The 18,935-nt window shown below is 54.6% G+C and overlaps 7 protein-coding genes and 2 non-coding genes across 9 annotated transcripts in view; 6 read left to right on the top strand and 3 right to left on the bottom strand.

The window, feature by feature from the left end:
- The window catches only part of VDAG_07657 (uncharacterized protein), a gene marked incomplete at both ends in the record, with an annotated part of 1,196 nt that extends 550 nt beyond the window's left edge, over positions 1–646 (bottom strand). Inside the window, one exon of the mRNA XM_009656562.1 lies at positions 146–646. Coding sequence (XP_009654857.1) covers positions 146–646 — 501 coding nt within the window. The remainder of the gene's footprint in view (positions 1–145) is intronic.
- Positions 647–1,238: 592 nt separating this feature from the next.
- VDAG_07656 (cupin domain-containing protein) lies at positions 1,239–1,781 on the top strand (the record flags this gene model as incomplete). The annotated part of the gene is made up of 1 exon (XM_009656561.1): positions 1,239–1,781. The coding sequence occupies one exon, from the start codon at positions 1,239–1,241 to the stop codon at positions 1,779–1,781; it is 543 nt and encodes a 180-aa protein (XP_009654856.1).
- A 2,145-nt stretch (positions 1,782–3,926) lies between these two features.
- Positions 3,927–5,629, top strand: VDAG_07655 (uncharacterized protein; the record flags this gene model as incomplete). Its single annotated transcript, XM_009656560.1, has 3 exons — positions 3,927–4,550; positions 4,607–4,940; positions 4,989–5,629. The coding sequence occupies 3 exons, from the start codon at positions 3,927–3,929 to the stop codon at positions 5,627–5,629; spliced, it is 1,599 nt and encodes a 532-aa protein (XP_009654855.1).
- Positions 5,630–6,658: 1,029 nt separating this feature from the next.
- VDAG_07654 (uncharacterized protein) lies at positions 6,659–8,561 on the top strand (the record flags this gene model as incomplete). Its single annotated transcript, XM_009656559.1, has 6 exons — positions 6,659–6,927; positions 6,990–7,056; positions 7,177–7,587; positions 7,638–7,832; positions 7,886–8,471; positions 8,524–8,561. 6 exons carry the CDS (start codon positions 6,659–6,661, stop codon positions 8,559–8,561), a joined length of 1,566 nt encoding a protein of 521 aa, XP_009654854.1.
- Positions 8,562–8,915: 354 nt separating this feature from the next.
- On the top strand, positions 8,916–8,997 carry VDAG_20213. Its single transcript has one exon. It is a non-coding gene; the product is annotated as a tRNA-Leu (tRNA).
- Positions 8,998–9,319: 322 nt separating this feature from the next.
- Positions 9,320–11,560, bottom strand: VDAG_07653 (ATP-binding cassette sub-family D member 1; the record flags this gene model as incomplete). The annotated part of the gene is made up of 3 exons (XM_009656558.1): positions 9,320–10,046; positions 10,093–10,766; positions 10,814–11,560. 3 exons carry the CDS (start codon positions 11,558–11,560, stop codon positions 9,320–9,322), a joined length of 2,148 nt encoding a protein of 715 aa, XP_009654853.1.
- Positions 11,561–12,098: 538 nt separating this feature from the next.
- On the top strand, positions 12,099–13,101 carry VDAG_07652 (diphthamide biosynthesis protein). The gene is made up of 2 exons (XM_009656557.1): positions 12,099–12,350; positions 12,399–13,101. The coding sequence occupies exons 1-2, from the start codon at positions 12,153–12,155 to the stop codon at positions 12,477–12,479; spliced, it is 279 nt and encodes a 92-aa protein (XP_009654852.1). The 5' UTR covers positions 12,099–12,152; the 3' UTR covers positions 12,480–13,101.
- A 3,267-nt stretch (positions 13,102–16,368) lies between these two features.
- Positions 16,369–17,970, top strand: VDAG_07651 (glucose/galactose transporter; the record flags this gene model as incomplete). The annotated part of the gene is made up of 3 exons (XM_009656556.1): positions 16,369–16,513; positions 16,581–17,252; positions 17,366–17,970. The coding sequence occupies 3 exons, from the start codon at positions 16,369–16,371 to the stop codon at positions 17,968–17,970; spliced, it is 1,422 nt and encodes a 473-aa protein (XP_009654851.1).
- A 361-nt stretch (positions 17,971–18,331) lies between these two features.
- On the bottom strand, positions 18,332–18,447 carry VDAG_20036. The gene has a single exon (XR_692078.1). It is a non-coding gene; the product is annotated as a 5S ribosomal RNA (ribosomal RNA).
- Between the last annotated feature and the right edge of the window lie 488 nt (positions 18,448–18,935).

The raw sequence follows: 18,935 nt of genomic DNA, 5'->3' as shown, positions 1-18,935 counted from the left end.
CCGAGGGTGATGACGTGGGCGGTGGGTTCATGGTTGAATGAGGCGCACTGCCAGTATCGTAGCAAGAAGAGCTGCGTTGCAATCACGACCATGAATCAGATCTATGCAAGTCGGGACTCACGATGGATCAGCGGTATGAGTACACCGCTGATCGCATCGAACTGCCCGGGACGGCTTCTGTCGCGAGCAGGGTAAGGCGCGCAGTCGACCAAGCCGGCGGCGGCGTGAGGGTCCACTGCGTGTCGAGGGTGAGGCCCTGCTCGCGGGCGAGGCTGGCGTTGGTGAGGTACGAGAGGAGGAGCTTGCGGGTGCGCGGCGTGATGAAGGGGGCGGTCGGCTGCAGGTCGTTTTGGTACAGCGTCGCGTGCAGCGTCGAGACGGAGCGCCCGAGCTTGACGTCTTCGAGGATGATGAGGGCCGGGCCGGGCTCCGTGCGGTCGATGAACTCAAAGTGGCTCGTGATCGAGTCGGTCTGGCCGCGCGACGCGAGGTGCTCGGCGGCGGCGCGGATGATGGTCGAGGCGACGTAGCCGCCGTTTGGGACGGAGCCGATGCAAAAGTTGGCCGAAAGATTGGCGAGGAAGACGCCGGGCGCCAGCTGTGTGACCTTGCTGGCCTCGGCGTAGGGGATAATCTCCTTCGACATGGTGTGCAACGTGGGCCGCATGCAGATGCACCAGTCGATATATTGTCAAAGTAGTTATGTGATTCAGATGAAGAGTTGTGACGAGACTCCAGTTGTGGTGCTGCTGGAGGTGAACGAATTGATCAACATTGCTACTGGCACCAGGCCGAGGCAACCATGATCTCTCACCAGAATACCCCAGGCTTGTCGATGAACTAGGCGTAACGCGAAACGGACCTCGGCACCGGTTTGGGTGCTACGGCCTGATGCGGTCTTGGCATCCATGTGGCGCTGGTCCAACGCACAGGACCCCCGCAGACACACTGCCGGAGCTTCAAGATGCCATTCTACAGGTCCCATGACTCTAGGTCGCCAATATTCGCGGAGGCCGTCTGCCATGTTCCATTCGGAGGACGAGCCGGGGACACCGTCTTCGGCTCCGGTCCGTCGTGTCCGGGCCTGTAAAGCCCGAGACCGGCATGACGTCACTGCTCTCTCACCACACAAGCAGCTTCACATCGGCACCTCAAAAACGACTTGTGACGGACACGAGGATCGTAGCCTCGTCTCACTTCGAAAGCTGTACAGTTTGGCCTCGGACTCATAGACGACAATGCCGTCACACCAGCTCACCGCCCTGTCCTCCCTCCGCGTCTCCAAGCACCTCATCCCAGCCCACAACCTGATCCCGAACACCTCCCTCCAGCAAAAGCCCCTCCTCCTCTACCACGCCGCCTTTCCCAGCTCCATCACCCCCGCCGAGATCGAGTCCCACCTCGCGTCAGTCGCTGTCGTCGAGCCCCAGTGGCGCTACACCATGTACACGCGCACCCACTTTCACTCGACGACGCACGAGGTCCTCTGCGTCAGCCGCGGGCGCGCGCGCCTTTGCTTTGGCGGCGAGGCCAACGAGAGCCGTTTCGAGCCTGTTGTCGAGACGGGCGATGTCATTGTCGTTCCCGCGGGGGTCGGACATCGGCTGCTTGAGGATCTGGAGGGGGGCTTTGAGATGGTCGGTTCGTATCCCAAGGGGCGCCAGTGGGACATGTGCTATGGCGAGGAGGGCGAGGAGAAGCAGGTCGCGACCATCAAGAGCGTGCCATGGTTTGAGAAAGATCCGGTATATGGAGACCAAGGCCCGGCTCTGGATGTGTAACTGTGACGGCGATGACGAGGTGCGTTGATTGAAGCGGTGTCGTGGTTCGCGCCAGACAAGATTCATTCGCATTTCCTAACTATCCTGCATATCGACCCATGCACCGTGGCAAAAGCATCACGCCTACAACGTGTTCTAGTATGCCAAGGCTCATAACTACAATGGTCCATGAAGGCGTCGTCTGCGTACCTATTGCCGTCCCGGATCGGTCCACCCATATATCTTGGTGCACAATTAGCTGGGTAGAACTTACATGTTTTCTTGTGCGCGCTGTCGTCCTTCGATATGATGACTTTGTGGTCGGCAAGACACTCCCAGCAAAGTTCTGCCTCGCACAAGGCATTGGTGCCTGCAACCCGTCAGCCTCACAAGTTCTTTCATTGATTGCTGGTGAATCATGACGCTGTTGGTGCCATGCACCGGATGTTGCAACAGGCGCCTCATTTGCGGTAGCAACCCCAGCAAAACTCCAAACGACATTGGGAGCCTGCAAACTGTGAGTCGAGCCTGAGGTAGGCACCACACCGCAGCCGCATGGCACAAAGCCCACGGGTTGAGACGATGGGGTCGCCGGGAGAGGGTTATGCTTACAACCCATGTGCGAGCTAGAAGGACCAGGCTGTCAGTAAACGTCTGCTCGATATCGAACCGAAGTACTGGCCATCCGCTATTCTTCTCAATAGCCCAACTACATCCAGGGCACTTCTTCGTCGTCCTGTCTATCGTGGCCATGCTTTGCTCATCCTCCCTCTTGCGCCGAGCAGCCGTCTTCCTTGCTTTTTCCGCTGCCTCGACAGCTCTTATTGGGGCTTCTTTTTCGCGCTCCATTCGAGCCCGCTCTTCTGCCTCTTGGTCAGCAGCAAGACGCCCAGCCAGAGCGTGATCCACAGCGTCTTGGGCACGACGGCGAGCCTCCTCCTCTTCGACTGCAGCGTTTCAGCAAATCGGTTATGGCGTGGTCGGTGGACGGACCAGCAACGGCCCCCAGGTGATGTTGTAGGAGACTAAAGTCGACAGTAATAGATGAGCTGACGCTCGAGTAGAACCCGTTTTGTCGTGGGATCCCTGACGTCGTCTTGCCTGCCACTGCTGCCGTATCAATGGAGGGCTCGTACGACGGTGTAGGACTTGATGCTGGCAATTCCGCTGCTGGGCATGCACAACTTCTGCTACTTCGTTAAAATGCCGTCGAGCCGTCGCAGTTAAGACTGGTATTTTGTGTGATGGGGACTTTTGTCTTCTAGAGAATCTAGAGAAGGTTCTGAATTGCTTGTGTCGCTATTATTGGCACTGATGAAGCCGTCTCGGTTGGCAACTCTGGGAGGCGTGATGGCTCTTAGAGGATGTGAGCCGCGGTCATTGCTCGAAGGGTAACCAAGCATGGTCCCGAAAGAGCGAAACATAAGAAACCATCCGGCTGCACGGAAGTAAAAAGCAAGAAAAGGTCGAGACGAGAAGAAAGCGGTGCTGATTGCACCGCAAGACAAGGTCGCATCTTAGCCCCTAGGACCCTAGATTTTGTAGGTGTATTATGATGTGGAAAATCGGTCATTTTGGTGGTTGTAGTGGTGTTGTTAGGTGGAGGATTTTAAGAGTGCCAGATTTTCTGTCGACAGCTTGCTAGGCACCTTACCTAGGTACCTTAGGTAGGTACCTCCCGGAGGGTAGTGCTGAGGTCCTTCCGTGGAAAGGACCCTTGGAGCCTCCATTTGCACCCCCTCAACAGGCAGAAGGACCTACCAACTTCAGGCTGCTGCCCCAACACAGCCCACCATCGACCTCTTCACCTGCCTTGGGAGCTTGCAGGTGGTAGCTTCTTGGTAAAGGGCCTCATGATAGCCTTATTTGATTCCATCAGGTTCCCCTTTCGAACTCGTATTTCGTCAAACTCCACCCGATCCTTTAGTGGCCTCGTGCTGGTGCCAGGGTCGCCAACCTTTCATCCGCCCTACACTTTGGAATTCATGCTGAACGACCATCCTCTTCCTCTGAAGTATATATCCGACCGGACCATAGTTTCTGAATGAGCACTGCTTCACAAACTCTGCAGAACAGATCATGAAACAGCATCGCGACAACGATCAGCCGTCCGTACCTAGCAAAGTTGCCTCGCCGCTGGAGAGAAGCTATAGGCGAGCAGATAGCATGGCCCCGCCCCGCGACGATCATCTTGATCATTCCAAAAACCGCAAGCCGGGGATTCAAGGAAGCCGCAACGACAATGATGATGTTGGCCGCAACCTCGAGGTCGCTCAGGTCACCGTTCCCAACCTTCCCGACGATCTACTCTCAGGACAAGCACCTCCGCTTCCAGACCGTCGGGTCAACAGACAGCAGTCACAACCTTTCGAGGGCCAAAACCATGTAATAGCTGGGGCCGAAAATGCAGGCCAGAGCAGTCAACCAAACATCCCGTCGAGCTCTTCAGAGCGCCAGACGAGCGGCGGCTTCGAGGGGCTTTTGCAAGACAACAACATCGGTATCATGATCAGGACGCAAGAAAATCTGGTTGCCCACATCGAGTTCTTAACTGCGAGGACTAAGCTGGCCGAGGAGAGGCAGGCACGCGCTGAACATGCACTAGAGGAAGGCATCAGATCAAGGATCGACCTGAATGAGAAGCTCAGGAAGATTGAAAGTTTCCCAGAGAATCTGGAAGAGACAAAGAAGGAGAACGAGGCCTTGAAAGAACAACTTCGGGACGCTCAGTCGCATATTTTCAGCCTGCAGCCGTATCGGCAAGATGTAACTCCCGAGGAAGTCGGGCGTGTAAGTCACCCAACTTGGTGGAGTACAATGGTTCCAAGCTGATGTCAAGCATGAAGCAATACGCCGATCTCGTCAATGGTATCAGTGACTGGGTTGCACAGTTCATGTCCCCTTGGCTCGATCACCATCAAGAAAGTCTGGAGATTATATTGAATGGGCTACGTCATCGGCCCGGGGAAGCGGCCATGATCAAGCACGCACTTTCCAAAAGTGCTGATCTCGTCCACGCAACCAAGTATCCCGACACAGACGAAGATGTCGTGATATCTCTGATTTTGCGACACCTTAATGATCATATCTTCCAAAAGACACTCTACGGTATCTTTCCGGACCAAATCCGTCTGCTCCAGGCAATTGAACGCGCCATGCAAGCTACCGAGCCAAAGCGAGGTTGGTCTGCCCGCTGTGTCATTGGCCGCCGGTAACTGACACCCACAGATCTTTTTGCTACTCGCACCTGGATTGCCGAAGCGTACACAGCTCTCATAAACATGGACGAATTCCGATCGAAGCGCCAAAAGAGAGAGACAGAGATCGCAGAGGACCTGGCCACGCTGCTGGGCATCTTTTGCAGTCGTGATCAGATAGATGGTTTCCGTGCGGAATTCATCCAACAATGCGTCCGCCCCGCAATGAACTTATACGAAAAGATCCTGATTTCGACGCACATTTTCTATCTGGACCCTATACCATACGTGGCCTGGGTGCATGGCAGCAAAGGCGACGTAGAGCTGTCTTCTAGCTTTTGGGAACACGTGGCTGAACACAAGCTGGAGTGTAAAAACGTTTTGCAGAATCGCAAAAAAATCGACCTCCGCAAGCTAAGTCCCGAGCCGACAAAGAGGGAGCTCTGTCAGAATCTCGAAGTGGTATGCATGGTGGCACCGTCGATGTGCATGCGTCAAATTGGCAGACAGAATACTGTTAGAGAACCTGATTTGGTATGTAAACAGCAGATGCTTGTCGCTTGGGGGTCTGTAGAGAAGCGAATCAAGTTCAGAGGCGGTGACCAGACACTGATCAGCGCCATCTGGGAAGTCAACAAGCGTGAAAGCCGGGCTGGATGTCGGTGGGCATAGAGAGTGACGAGAATCCTATTACCGAAGCAGTGAAGCACATGATGGGGCCCGTGTCGAATGTTTGTCCGCCCAGGCGCTTGCTGTCACCTCCACTAAGTTAGAACTGACGAGTGGCCGAGGTATAGTTTCCGGCAGATCGCAAAAGCAGCCATGCGATGCTACCAGAAGCTGGCAGCAACATTGCGCTTATCGCGGACCATCTTGGCCACTTTGATTGCTGATGGATGGCTGAAGAACCCTCGGCGCGTGGCATCACGTCGAAATCATGGCAAGCCCGGGTACCTACCTACCTACCCTACCTTACCTTAAGGTACCTAATGTTACCGCATCTAGGAGCCTACCTTACCTAAATACCTAGACCTACCTGCATATAAGGAACCTGCCTAGGTACCTAGGTACCAGGCAGGTAGGCAGACTCTGGCGGGGTTCACAGTGAGCCCGTCAGCGGCGGGGATGCAATCAGCCCACCGACAGGCCCATTCGAATAAGACCCCCTGCCTCCAGTCCGATCACCTTATCCTACTCCTTCCATAAGGTAGGTACCTATTTAGCTAGGTACTTACCTATACCTAAGTTAAGGTACTGACCTTAGGTTCCTCAGTGGTAAGGTAACCATCTAATGCTTCCCTTTGATGGATAGGGCAAGAGCGACGCGGCATACTTCTAAGTCTAAATGGAAGGAACGACTGTTAAAAGCTAGAGCCACCCCTGGTCCTGTAACCTTTCTAGATTTCGCGGTCAGATCTTACATTGGACCTGTTGATTCCAGAATCATCCGGCCTCCTCCAAATAAGACCCCCAAAAGCCAAATCAACAAAGTACACAGCGCAGTCTTTGAGGTCACTAAGGCGCACGTCACAAAAGTGGGTTGAAAGGTGCAGTGTAAGTTGCCTCATTAGCCCATCTTAAGAGTGATCGTTGCCACTGATTTGGCCACGCCTGCATTACAGAAACTGCCGAAGCGAACAACGAAAGATACCCCTGGATCACGGGCAAAGAAATACAGAGGCATTCAAGAAAGCTGCTGCAATGGATTTCGAGGAGCTTGCTGTCAGCGAACGCAAGATCATCGTCGGCATCGACTTTGGCACCACTTACTCGGGCGTTGCTTGGGCGGAGACACAACGGCCTGATCGCCGAACCACCATCACTTCATGGCCCATCAGCAAGACCATCCGAGAGGGCGAGTCCTCCGATAAGGTGCCGACAAAACTGCGGTACTCGAATGGGGATGTTCAGTGGGGATTCTCGATCCCCGTCACTGCACCTCAGAAAGAGATTGTTGAGTGGTTCAAGCTGTGAGTATCTTGCCATGAACGTAGATTACCTCAACTGCGAGATCGATCGGCTGATCGCTTAGTGACCTCGACCCGACGTTACAAGGCATGGGAAATACTGTGGCCCAGGAAGCCCGTGCCGGCCGCAGTGTTAATCAGCTCGTCACTGATTTTATCTCCTCCCTGGGCGAGCATCTTCGCTACATGCTGCGAATGTAGCTGGGTAAAGTTCAGTAATCTCCGAACACGCCTACCTTTCTAACGAGACAGTTTTGTGTCACTGTTCCAGCTATCTGGTCCGAGCTCGCAAAGCACAACACAAAGCAGGCTTGCCAGAAAGCTAATGGTCTGGTCGCCACGCCATCACACATCCACCTGGTCTCCGAACCAGAAGCTGCCGCCATCTATGCACTCCATGGCCTTGATCCACATGGCCTTAAGATGGACGATACAATTGTCGTCGTGGATGCTGGCGGAGGCACGGTGGATCTGATTTTATACACGATCACCAGACTCAAGCCTATTCTGGAGGTCGAAGAAGCTGCGCCTGGATCTGGAACCCTTTGCGGATCAACGTTTCTGAACAAGCGCTTCAAAGAATTTCTCACAGCCAGACTAGGCAACGAAGAGGGGTTCGATGACGAGGTTGTTGCAGACGCCATAGATGTGTTTGAGAAGAAGGTAGCAGCTCCCCAGTTCCCCGCTGCCGTTGTTGACACTAACAAGAGCAGATCAAACGTCAATTCACCATGCAAGCTAGTCCTGACGACAGATTCATGGTCCCCGTTGGCGGCCTCACCAATAACAAGGAACTCGGTATCAGCCGCGGCCGCCTTTCGCTCAAAGTGGCTGACTTGCAGACCATCTTCGAGCCCATCATCCTCGAGTGCATCAAGCTTGTCAGCGCCCAAATCGCCGCCTCGGACGTTCCCATCAGCGCCATTCTTCTCGCGGCTTCGGCGCCGCGAACTATCTCAAGGAGCGCATCCGCAACGCCATCGATCGCAAGATCCGGATTTTGCAGCCCCCGAACGCCTGGCAGGCTGTCGTTCAGGGTGCCGTGATGAAGGGTCTCGCCCAGGCCTCTCCCAGCCACCTCACGCAAGTGCGCATCCAGAACCGTAGAGCCCGCAAGCACTACGGCACGCGGTGTAACAGGGACTACGATGAAACACTGCACGGTCACCTCCGCGACAAACGCCGTTGGAGCGGCCTTTACGGTTGCTACCGAGTCAACGTGATGAAATACATTGTTCTTAGGGGCGATGTCGTGTCCGAGACAGACCCGTACTGCCTCTCGTTTGTGTCTACTGGGCTTGTGAGCGATGTGCGCATCAATAATATCCAACAGAACATTTACGCCGACGGCACGTCCTCCGTTGCACCGGTCGAGCACAACGACAACACGAAGCTACTCTGCCGTGTCGAGGCCGACGTTAGCCACATTCCCGAGGCGCAGTTCAATCGCCGGCAGGGGCAAGACGGCCAGGCATACTACGAGCTTGAGTATGAGCTTGAGGCCAGGGTCCATTCGGCATCGACAGAGTATACCCTAGTGTGCAACAGTAAGTAGCCGTGCCAAAGACGAGTGCGTGATTACCAACTAATGCACCCCAGACCAGCGATACAACACCGTCACTGCAGAGTATGTTTAGCTTGCGTTGAGAACGGAAGTGGTGATACGGGAGGAGGTCCGCAAGGGAGTTTGTGGAGATTTCTCAAGATACCTGAAATTTCCCCTTCAGATAAATGATATCTAAGGCTTGCATTTGATGACATTGCGTCTCTTTCAACCTCTTCCCCCGTGCACTGATGTTCTCCAAGACAGGCAGAAGCCCCGTCCCACCGGCCCTGTATTCCGAGTATGACGAGAGGGCTCCACGCCGGAACCCCACCACCGTCCGCCGGGTGCCCGCCACAAATGCCTCAACCATGACTCTTTTCTCTCCACAACAGGCAACAGGCCGCTCACTGCAGTTATGGTCTATGCTGAATTGGCCGGACTGCATGGAGAGATGGCCGAGTGGTCTAAGGCGCTAGTTTCAGGTACTAGTCAATTTATTGGCGTGGGTTCGAATCCCACTCTCTTCATCATTCAGGGCCAGAGATGGCCTAATTCTTTTTGCTTTTTATCCCAGGCCAGTCGACCAAACTTTCCCCCCTCAGACTCGAAGATTTCGCATTTGCATGCGAATGGCTATACGCTCAGTGGTCCTGCTACGAGGCTTACGTGAGAATGTTATCTCATGAAAGTATTCTAGTGGTCGTGCATTTATCAAGTAGTTTCGTTTCGAAGCATGAAACGCGAGAAGAAAGCGAAGGTTCCCATATATACATTTAGCTGATCTCTGAGTATCTTCGTGGACAGCAACCTCTCTTTCACCACCCTCTCACACGCTACGTTATGCTACAATCATGCCGCCGTCAACTCGGCAACGCGCTTCTCCAGCTCAGGCACCTGTCGCAGAAGCACGTCAAGCTCCTCCTTCTCGTCCTCCAGCTTCAGCCTGCGCTCCGGGTCGAGCTTGGTGAAGACGTAGTTGCCCTGTCCGTCGAACTGCAGGATGCGCGAGTGGTACTTCCACAGGCTCTTGCGGTGGCTGACCGTCATGAGGGTGATGCCGAGGCTCTTGGCCGTGTCGTACATGACCTTTTCCGTGTCGAGCGTCACGCTGCTCGTGCACTCGTCGAGGATGGCGTACTTGGGCTTGTGGTAGAACAGACGCGCCATGGCGACGCGCTGCTGCAGGCCGCCGGAGAGGACGTCGCGCCATTCAGCCTCGGCGTCCCACCCGCCGTCGTACAGCGCTGGCAGGTGCTCCAGTCCGAGGATGGCGAGGATGGCATCGAGATCCGAATCCGTGACACCACGTGCGCGGACTTGGCGAAGAGAGTCGGGGTAGGTGATTTGCTGGCGCAGGGAGCCGCGAGAGAGGTATGGGCGTTGGGGGATATAGAAAATGTGGGCGAAAGGCGGCTTGCGAACAGTACCACCGTAGACGGGCCAAAGCCCGCCGAGAATGCGGAAGAGCGAGGATTTGCCGCAACCGTTGGGGCCGACGACCAGCAGATGGTCGCCGGGCTTGAGGGAGAAAGAGAGGGCCTTGATCAGAACGTCGCCGTTAGGCGAGATGATGGGGCTGTTGCCATTAGCTAGGCCATACCGGGGTCATTGGTGCGACTTACACATCCTTAAACTCAATGTCTTCGCTCTCAATGACAGTGCCTCGCCCCTTCAGAACAGCTTCGTTGCCTTCGGTGCCAGAGCTCGAAACCAGCTTCTTTTCAAAGTGGCCAGAGCGAATATCGTTCATGACCTCGAGCAAGGAGTCGACACGCGACGTGTAGCCAGCCAGCTCCATAACCTCGCGGTAGGAGAACATAACACGGCCGAAGGCATCTGATGCAGACAACAGCATTCTCCTGTTTGTTACGAAGCTTTCGGTGCGATCACCCATGCTCATGGCAACGTGGCCAGGCATCTTCACGAAGACCGGCGCACTGCACAGGAGCAGACCAAGAGCACCCCAGAAGTACTTGATGACGAAGTCTTCCATGAAACCATGGTAGAAGCGACGGCGCAGGATGTAGTTGACGTGCTTGATGAGCGTGAAGTAGCCTTTATCGAGGGTATCCTTCTCGGCTTCGTGGCCATTGTAGAGGGCAACCTCCTCTGCGTGATCGATCAGACGCGAGTGCTGGAAGCGGAATTCGCCCTCAAGACGGGCCTCATCAGCGACGAATTTGCCAAAGGGCGGTGTAAGCGCGCGCATAATGTTCGCTGACAACTGGACGAGTAGTGACATGAAGACAACACCCTCACCGCCGACGCTGTTGGATAATGAGTAGGTGTAGATAGTCTGCAAAGGCGTTAGCGAGGTTTCGTAGTTCGTGGCGTGACACCCACCATGTCAAGCAGAGGCTTCGCCAGGTTGCTGTAGACCTCAGCCAGGCTGTTGGAGAACTTGGCCACATCGACGGCGATGAGCTGGTCGGCGTTCTTTATCCGGTCGTCCAGCGCCGAAATGCCATAAAAGGTCAACTGGGACAGGTACTTGTCGTGGATGTGCTGTGTCAGGCGCGTGCGGTACTTGAGGGAGAGTTCGGCCTGATGGTAGGAAAGCATAGAGTTGGTGAACGTCGCCGGCACCGCAATAAGCATCCACCAGACGATGCGCATCAGAAATTCGCGCCCGTTGCCCTTGACCAGGCTCTTGACAATCTGGCCGTCCATGGCGGCGACCTTCAGACTGATGAGCGTCCTGATGACGAGGAAGAACGAGTGGCTGATCAGCAGCCGCGTCTCTTTGCTTTTCCACCCTGGTATGACAATCTTGAGGAGGCGCAACAGCGAGCGGAAGAACTCGCGGTTCAGCTCGACCTTCTTCTTCTTTGCGGGCTCATCGGTCTCGCCCGTGGATGTCGTGACACCACTGCGGGCAGCGCGTTGCGAGGACTCGCGCTGGGAAGCGGCCTTTTGCTCGGAAATGGCATGGCGAATGCGATTTGCGAGGGCGACGAAGAGCGTGATCCAAACGGCGCGGGAGATGCGAGAGCGATTCGACAGGTATAGAGATGTGAGGTTGGCGACGACGGATCGGATGGTGCGGTCGCTGGGCGGCGTCAGCACCGACAGTTTGGACTGCGCGGCCATGGTGCGTTGCAGGTGCCGGTATGTCAATAGGGTATCGTTTGTGTGTTACTGGTTCGAGCTGATTTGGTTCGTCGGTCGATGGAGGCTACGTCACTTGGCCATTGCCGAGGCGCAGGTCGATTGCGTTGTCAGGGTGTTCAAAGTTGTGAAGGCATCGGGTAGCGACTGGTTGATGCTATGGAAGGAGCGACACGAGCAACGGCGACGGTGATGGGTGTCTTCGGGAGAGGTGGGCGGGATAGGGAGAAATCCCATGATCACAGGGACAGGCATGCAGTCAAGTCCACGGTTCCAGCGACGATGGTCCTCGGCCGTGGACGTCGACAGGCGCAGGCGCGCCCCACAACAGCACACTGTCGCACGCACCTGCTGTGACCTTTCCCGAGCATGTGATTAACTTGTTCCTTCCCATCTGATCCTGGGCGCACCGCCACGGGCACATTACTCATCCGGGGTAATCAGCCACACCGCGGGGCAAAATTTGTTCCTTGTCTTTTGCCTTTCGATGCTTCTGCGGCTATCGCTAATAAAAGTCTACAACGCGGACAACGCATTCACGACTCCCACGACCCCCACAAGCCCTACTGCCACCATGTCCGACGACGAGAACATCTCCATCTACGATGAAATCGAGATCGAGGACATGACCTTCGACGAGGACCTTCAGGTCTACACCTACCCATGTCCGTGTGGCGATAAATTTGCAATCGCGCTCGACGATCTGCGCGACGACGAGGATATTGCTGTGTGCCCCAGTTGCAGCCTCATGATTCGTGTCATCTTTGACAAGGTTGGTGAACTGTCCGCAGTGCCAACCCTGGTGGCTGACTCTTTGCAGGATGACCTTCCCAAAGATCCGGAAGCCGACCCGGAACCTCCTGTTCTGGAGAATGCCGCCCAGATCCCTGTCGCCGCATGAACAACGCCTTATAAACAGGAGACACCGAGAGAGGATGAATATGAGAATGGCTTGGCAGATGCAAGAACAGCTGGGAAATTCTGGTCGGGGTACGACAGCGCTGTTGCGACAGCTACGGCTGCAGCCAAGGCCTCCGGGCTCGGGGCACCTTCGCCGTGCTGCCACTCGTGGTGCCTGCTTGAGACTCTCGATTTGAGCAACTCAAAAGTCGGAAGCACGGGTTGGAGGCTCTGATCGCGCAGCGCCAGAGGCTGGACCTTCCCCGTTCTTTGAGGGTGGTAGGACTTTGGTCTGACTCGACATGGCGGCACTCCAAGAACGCCGTGGGCATCGGAGAATTGGTCATGACCAACTCTGGGGCGTATCACCGAACACTTGGCACCTGCATCATGGTCTTCGAGATCTGACGATCCGCCATTCGGTGTCAATACAAACTGGCCACTCCATGAAGGCGCGTTATCAGGCTAAAGACCCCGCCTCATCGATTTGCGGCCGGTTTCGCTTCAATGTCGGTTAGCATCTTACTGCTGGTAGGCCCAAGGATCTTGCGTACACACCGGACAGCATCTCACTATAGCTTCTGTTGGTAATGTAACATTATGTCCTATCACTTTGGTGAAGGATGTGCTGTCCGCGTCGACGAGTGCTCGGGCCAAAGCTTCAATTGCCATGAAGGTTTTTGCGCGGGTTTAGTGTCAACCCCAAGATGAGCGGAATACAGCACTTGCGAGGTTCGCAATTCAAAGTCAACCTATTGGCGTCCACGGCCGTAGATCTACAGTGCCCGGTTAACATTCAAATTTATACAACATCTCTCAGGCCCAATGTGGTTTTTCAAACCCAGGAGGTTACATCTTTGTGAGCAAGTGGCCAACTTGAGGCCTGCCATCGCGCCAGACCCCGAATTATTGGCCTTCTACGGCCGTCGCAGCAAGTCGTCGCTTGTCTTCGATCAGTGTGGCAGCCCCAGGATTCGGACGGCCAGCCAGGGGCTAGGTCGATGTTTTCAGTAAGTTAATCTTCTAAATGCCGGCATTACTCAACCTTGCTCCAAGAAGAAAAGGTTTTATCCGCATCTACCTGAGGGTTCCATGTCTTGAACGGTTTCAGGACATGCCCGTATCCATTATGGTCTCGTCGAGCTTGAGAAGGTACACGCAACGATGTTGCTTCTTCTTGCAGTCTGATGAAATGTATCAGAAACCACTCATAAAAACCCTACCCTGGTAAATAGTATTAAAGCATTGTTTGCTAGAGGTTTTGTAACAAGAGTCGGCCTGTTTTCTTCCGACGCGCATATAACGTGCACGCTGGGTAGCAAACCCAGACTTGACACAGTCATAATGACAACAACTGGCAAGTCAAGCCGATGTGTCCGAAAGAGCTAGGTCCCAAATTCCAGGGATTCGTGAAGTCAACCTGGTTGTTGACTCAGTAAGACAGCGAGATGGGCGGGCGACCTCGTTCGCCCGGTCTTCTGTCACCGGTCTTTTGTCAGGGAGGCTGTCGAGAGAGCTGAAGAACACAGTCACGAGTCCACTACAATAATTTGATCCTCCCAGTGCCATGGCGCAAGAACAGAAAATGGTCCCAAAGTTTCGACTACTATTTTTGGGCACATTCACTGGTGCAAGCCGAGGGCATGGGCAGCAGAAAGAGACCGCTTGCTGTCGATGCTGTTTCTCGCGACTATCATTATGCGGTGTTTCACCCTTTTCTGCGCCGACGCATGTCCTTGCACGCGATACTGGCGCTCTAAGTAGATACACCTCACGCCCTGGATTAACTATAGTTAGTGCCACGTTCAGCTCTATCCTATCATGTCCGATGGTATGATCCGAAATGAAGGCATACCAACACACGCAAGGACCAAAGTCTATACCATGATGGCTTCTCAGGCACAGCAAATACCCGACCGAGCTGGACCCCAACGTAGTCAGGGATCACCGTGCCAAGGTTCAGGGCCAGATCAGTATCTGGGGAAGCGAGCTGGAGAAAATGAGGGGGAGTCTAACTTAATGGATAGATCCGTTCCAGGCATTGCGTGTTTGAAGACGCTGACCTACACTGCCAAAGAGCTAAATTCTCATGTTGGGAGACATTATCGATTGTGGCTTCGGGAAATAGACCCAAGTGCTCTGCAGTTGGGGGTCTGAACCAAAGACAAAGCGTGTGGTGGAAGTGCCGCCAAGTCATAGAGAGACTAATACCCGACGGGTAAAACGTCCGGTGTTGGCTTGCAAGCCCATGGATCACTGACTCGGATCTCGAGCTGTCATGTCGTTCTCGCAACGGCAGACGCTGTAATACCGTTTCTCTATGAATTGATGTTGAAGGACGCCCTGATCGGGAGATCCAAATGATTTGCCTCGATGAATGTATCTTGTGAGTGATTGACATGAACATGCTGCTCGGCATGCCCGAATCATGAGATCTACCTGCTGCACTATTGTAAATGGAGGCGCCGACGGTGGCGAAAGAAGTTGGCCCGCATGGTTCGTCGAAGAAGCTTAATCAAGCCAGGGCACTCATTGGCAGAGTGATCTTGAGCGAACGCAGGTTGCAGGGAAAACACATCTCAATGTCAGGTCAGGAGGGTGGGTGGGCGACATGGGTGATGTGAGAAATGACGAAGCCGTCGGGTGTTTTGACGTGTTCGATGGTAAATAAAAGCGAGGAATCGAGCGCCACGTGCCAGGGTCGATGCGAGCAAGATCCCGTCTGGTATTTGCTATGAGGATGGCTTTGGAATGCCAGGCATAAGGCTTCTGCTTTGACTGGAATTCTGCCTGGTCTCAAGTAAGATGAAGAGAGCGATGCATAGCACACAACCTTCGGCGAGTGAAGCTTTTTCTTCAAGCTGTGCTTTTTCCAGCTGTGATTTGCCTCCCATCAGAGATTGGTCCGTCCCTTGAAAGATCTCCAAGGCCGAGGGTACATCGCACATGGTCTCCGACGAGTGACATCACGACTCCAACATGCAACAACACTGGAGAAGACTCCCCCTTTGGTGCAACATTACCTCGAGCATCTGCCAACGATTCGCTCAAGCCGCATCTCAAGCGGGGACGCCATCGCTGAAAGAAGCCACCCTTGTCGATCGGTATCAATCCGATAGCCCGAGGGTGCGCCACCCTTCGGCAGCTCGCACTTTACTGAGTGCCTGTGCTTGAGCTGAATTGCCTTCGGGCCAGGACAGCGTTTCTCCAACAGGTCACACACATGGTGTGGAGATCCATCACGACTCGTCAAGTCCCGTCGGTTTCGACCCACGGCACCATCTTTCCTCCTACTCAGACCTTGGCCACCTTGGCCACCCATTGATTCCCATCACTCCAGCCTAATCCTAGCACCTTGTCTCGGCCACCTTTCTTGTCTTGGCCTCTTTTTAGGTTGTCTCCTAGCGTTAGCCCTCCGCTACACACACTGCCAGCAATCATTGAAGCTTCTGCTTGCCCCCGCCACGCTTCCCCAAACCCCAGACGCCCCTGGTTTCGAGGGAGCGGGAGAAGAGCTTGGGGGTGGCCCCTCTTTCTTCTTTGCTTCGACTACCTGCTCCACCAGACGTACTGTACGGCAATCCTGCACTGCTGGATCCGGCGGGCGTATTGACCAACTTGGGAACGTGCCAAATGATGCGCCTGCTCCCCAGCTTTCACTAGACCAGGTTGCCCCAGAACACCAACCCCAAACCACCGAGAAAGTGACCGGTCGCGCCGCGTGGTCTATCCCCCGAGCCACGTTAAATAGCACGTCGTTTCCCCCCTCTCGTGTCTCTCGTCTCCATTCCAATCCCGTTCCAGAGACGTGGTTCACAGATACAGTTGCCGATCTTCCCCATCTCAGCCAGATTTGTCCCATCTGGTCCTTCCGGAACAGACCGCGCACCATGGGCGTCAAGGAATTCTTCAAACGCAGGAGCCTGCGAGCGAAGAACGATGTGCGCACCAACGCCGCTGAGATGACTCTTCGCGAGTCTCTCTTCCCCATCGTTCTCGTCACAACTCTTTTCTTCCTCTGGGGCTTCTCTTACAGTATGTTTCCGTACAGACTGTGGCTGTGATTTTGAGTCAACGCCACCTGCTAACCGGCACTCAACAGGTCTCCTTGATATCCTCAACAAGCATTTCCAAAACGTGCTTCACATCAATCGTGCCAGATCTGCCGGCCTTCAAGCTGCCTACTTCGGTGCTTACCCGCTAGCCTCGCTCGGCCACGCTGCTTGGATCCTCAGGCACTGGGGTTACAAAGCCACGTTTGTCTGGGGCCTCTTCCTTTACGGTCTAGGATCTATCATCGCCATCCCATGCATCATCAATGAGTCGTTCGGTGGTTTCTGCGCTGCCATCTTCATCATCGGCAACGGTCTTGGTTCCCTCGAGACCGCCGCGAACCCTTACATCGCCGTGTGTGGCCCTCCGAGGTATTCCGAGGTCCGGTTGAACGTCTCTCAGGCCTTTAATGGCATTGGCACCGTCGTCTCGCCTCTCATCGGTGCCAGGGTCTTCTTCGGCTTTGACGACGAGAAAGCCCTCGAAAACGTCCAATGGGTCTACCTCGCCATTGCAGCCTTCGTCTGGGGTCTTGCTATCGTTTTCTGGCTCGCGCATATCCCAGAAGTCACCGATGCCGACATGGCGTACCAGGCCCAGGAAACCCACGGCGGATTCGACGAAAAGCCTTTCATCAAGCAATATCGCCTCTTCCACGCCGCTTTCGCGCAATTTTGCTACACGGGAGCTCAAGTGGCTATCGCATCTTTCTTTATTAATTGTACGTAGCTCCCCCTCTCCGGCTGACCGTGGTCTCGATGTCCAGTCGCATCTTGAAAGCCTTGCCACCCCCCCCCCCCTCTTAGCACCAGGGACTAACCTTATAAACTACAGACGTCCGAGAGACAGGCGCTGCCTCAACAGACTCCCGAGCATCGAACTTGTTCGCCGGCGCCCAGGGTACCTTCGCGGCGGGCCGATTCATCGGTGCCGGTCTCATGCACTTTGTGAAGCCCCGCAAGGTTTTCCTGGTGTTCCTCTCGTGCTGCTCCATCTTCCTCATTCCTGCTGCCATCAAGACCGGCACCCCGGGCATGGCAATGCTGTATCTTGTTTTGTTTTTCGAGTCGATTTGCTTCCCGACCATCGTGGCTCTCGGCATGCGGGGTCTCGGACGCCACAGCAAGCGGGGTTCCGGATTTATCGTGGCTGGTGTGTCGGGTGGCGCCTGCGTGCCGCCGCTCATGGGCGCCGTCGCCGACATGCACGGTAAAGGCGGCAACAACATGGGCGTCGCCATGACCGTGCCGCTCGCCTTCATGGTTGCCGCGACATCCTATGCTGTTGCTGTCAACTTTGTGCCGCGCTACCGCGACGTCGCCGACGCCTTTACCGCTACTGAGGTTGGCGTGCACAACACGTCTGTCGATGAGGAGAAGGTTCGCGCTCAATCGATCGAGGAGACGCAGATGCGCAATGCCGCCCCTACTCTGTCGTAGAGGGAATTGATTTCCACGACGACGTACAAGCTTCATAGCCTTGAATTCGAATGAAGAGACATTACTTCGATGCAGTCAAGTATTCCAGATTATGGTGATCAGACTTGAATCAGTGTACTAGTGAAATCGGACAAATCTAACACCATGCGCTACCTTGTAATCGACAACAGCGAAGCTTACGAAAGCAATCGCTCACGACTGACTGTGATTCGTGAGCAAGATATAGGATTCAATAACCTTGCATTGATCGACGGCGGGGTAGGTGTGACAACCATAGCCTGTCGGCTCGTCACCCTCCCCAATGCAACAACCGGGTGCCATGCCATGCACACACACACTTGTGACCGAGTCAAAAACGCAAAACATACAACACCAGGGATTCGCTGGTGGTCACCCACCCAACTACTGGTCTGGCCCTTATTGGTTTATCGCTGGGAGAGCGGACGGGATCCCGAGTTTTCCAATAGGTATGGTCGTATGTGCTAGTCGAGGAGCTCGGGGCCGATCATGAGGCTGTGTTGTGGGTTCTCCTAGTATACTCGGCAACTGAGGACGGTTGGCACGAACACGTCAGACCGGCGGCGGTTCTGCTTAACTTTGAATGCCTGTTGGAATGCCGAGTGGAGGCATAGACCCGGCTCACTAGCTTACGGGCTCTCGTCTGATAATGTCTCGAGCCTGGCCTGAAATCTGGTACATCTCGTGGACCTTTTGTAAGCGATCGCGCGATCGAAGATTTTGGTAAACCATCGAGCAGTGTATGTCAAGGCCGGCGACCTATCACTACGCACAATGGCACTCAAGGGTTGCCATGGCCTATTTCTGGACGACGAATGATCATTCCCGAGTTTTGCAGTAATATGATGACTGAAGTGACTGTGGAAATACCTTGGACTATTCAAGACGACTGCTTTTCACAGTGTTGTTTGGCTTGACATGCAGTCAAGCTGGGAAGCTACATTCAA

This window comes from Verticillium dahliae, genomic scaffold, assembly GCF_000150675.1.
Source record: "Verticillium dahliae VdLs.17 supercont1.17 genomic scaffold, whole genome shotgun sequence".
NCBI classification, from domain to species: Eukaryota; Fungi; Ascomycota; class Sordariomycetes; order Glomerellales; family Plectosphaerellaceae; genus Verticillium; species Verticillium dahliae.
The sequence above is the reverse complement of the archived record's forward strand: the minus strand, read 5'-3'. Positions and strand labels throughout refer to the sequence as shown.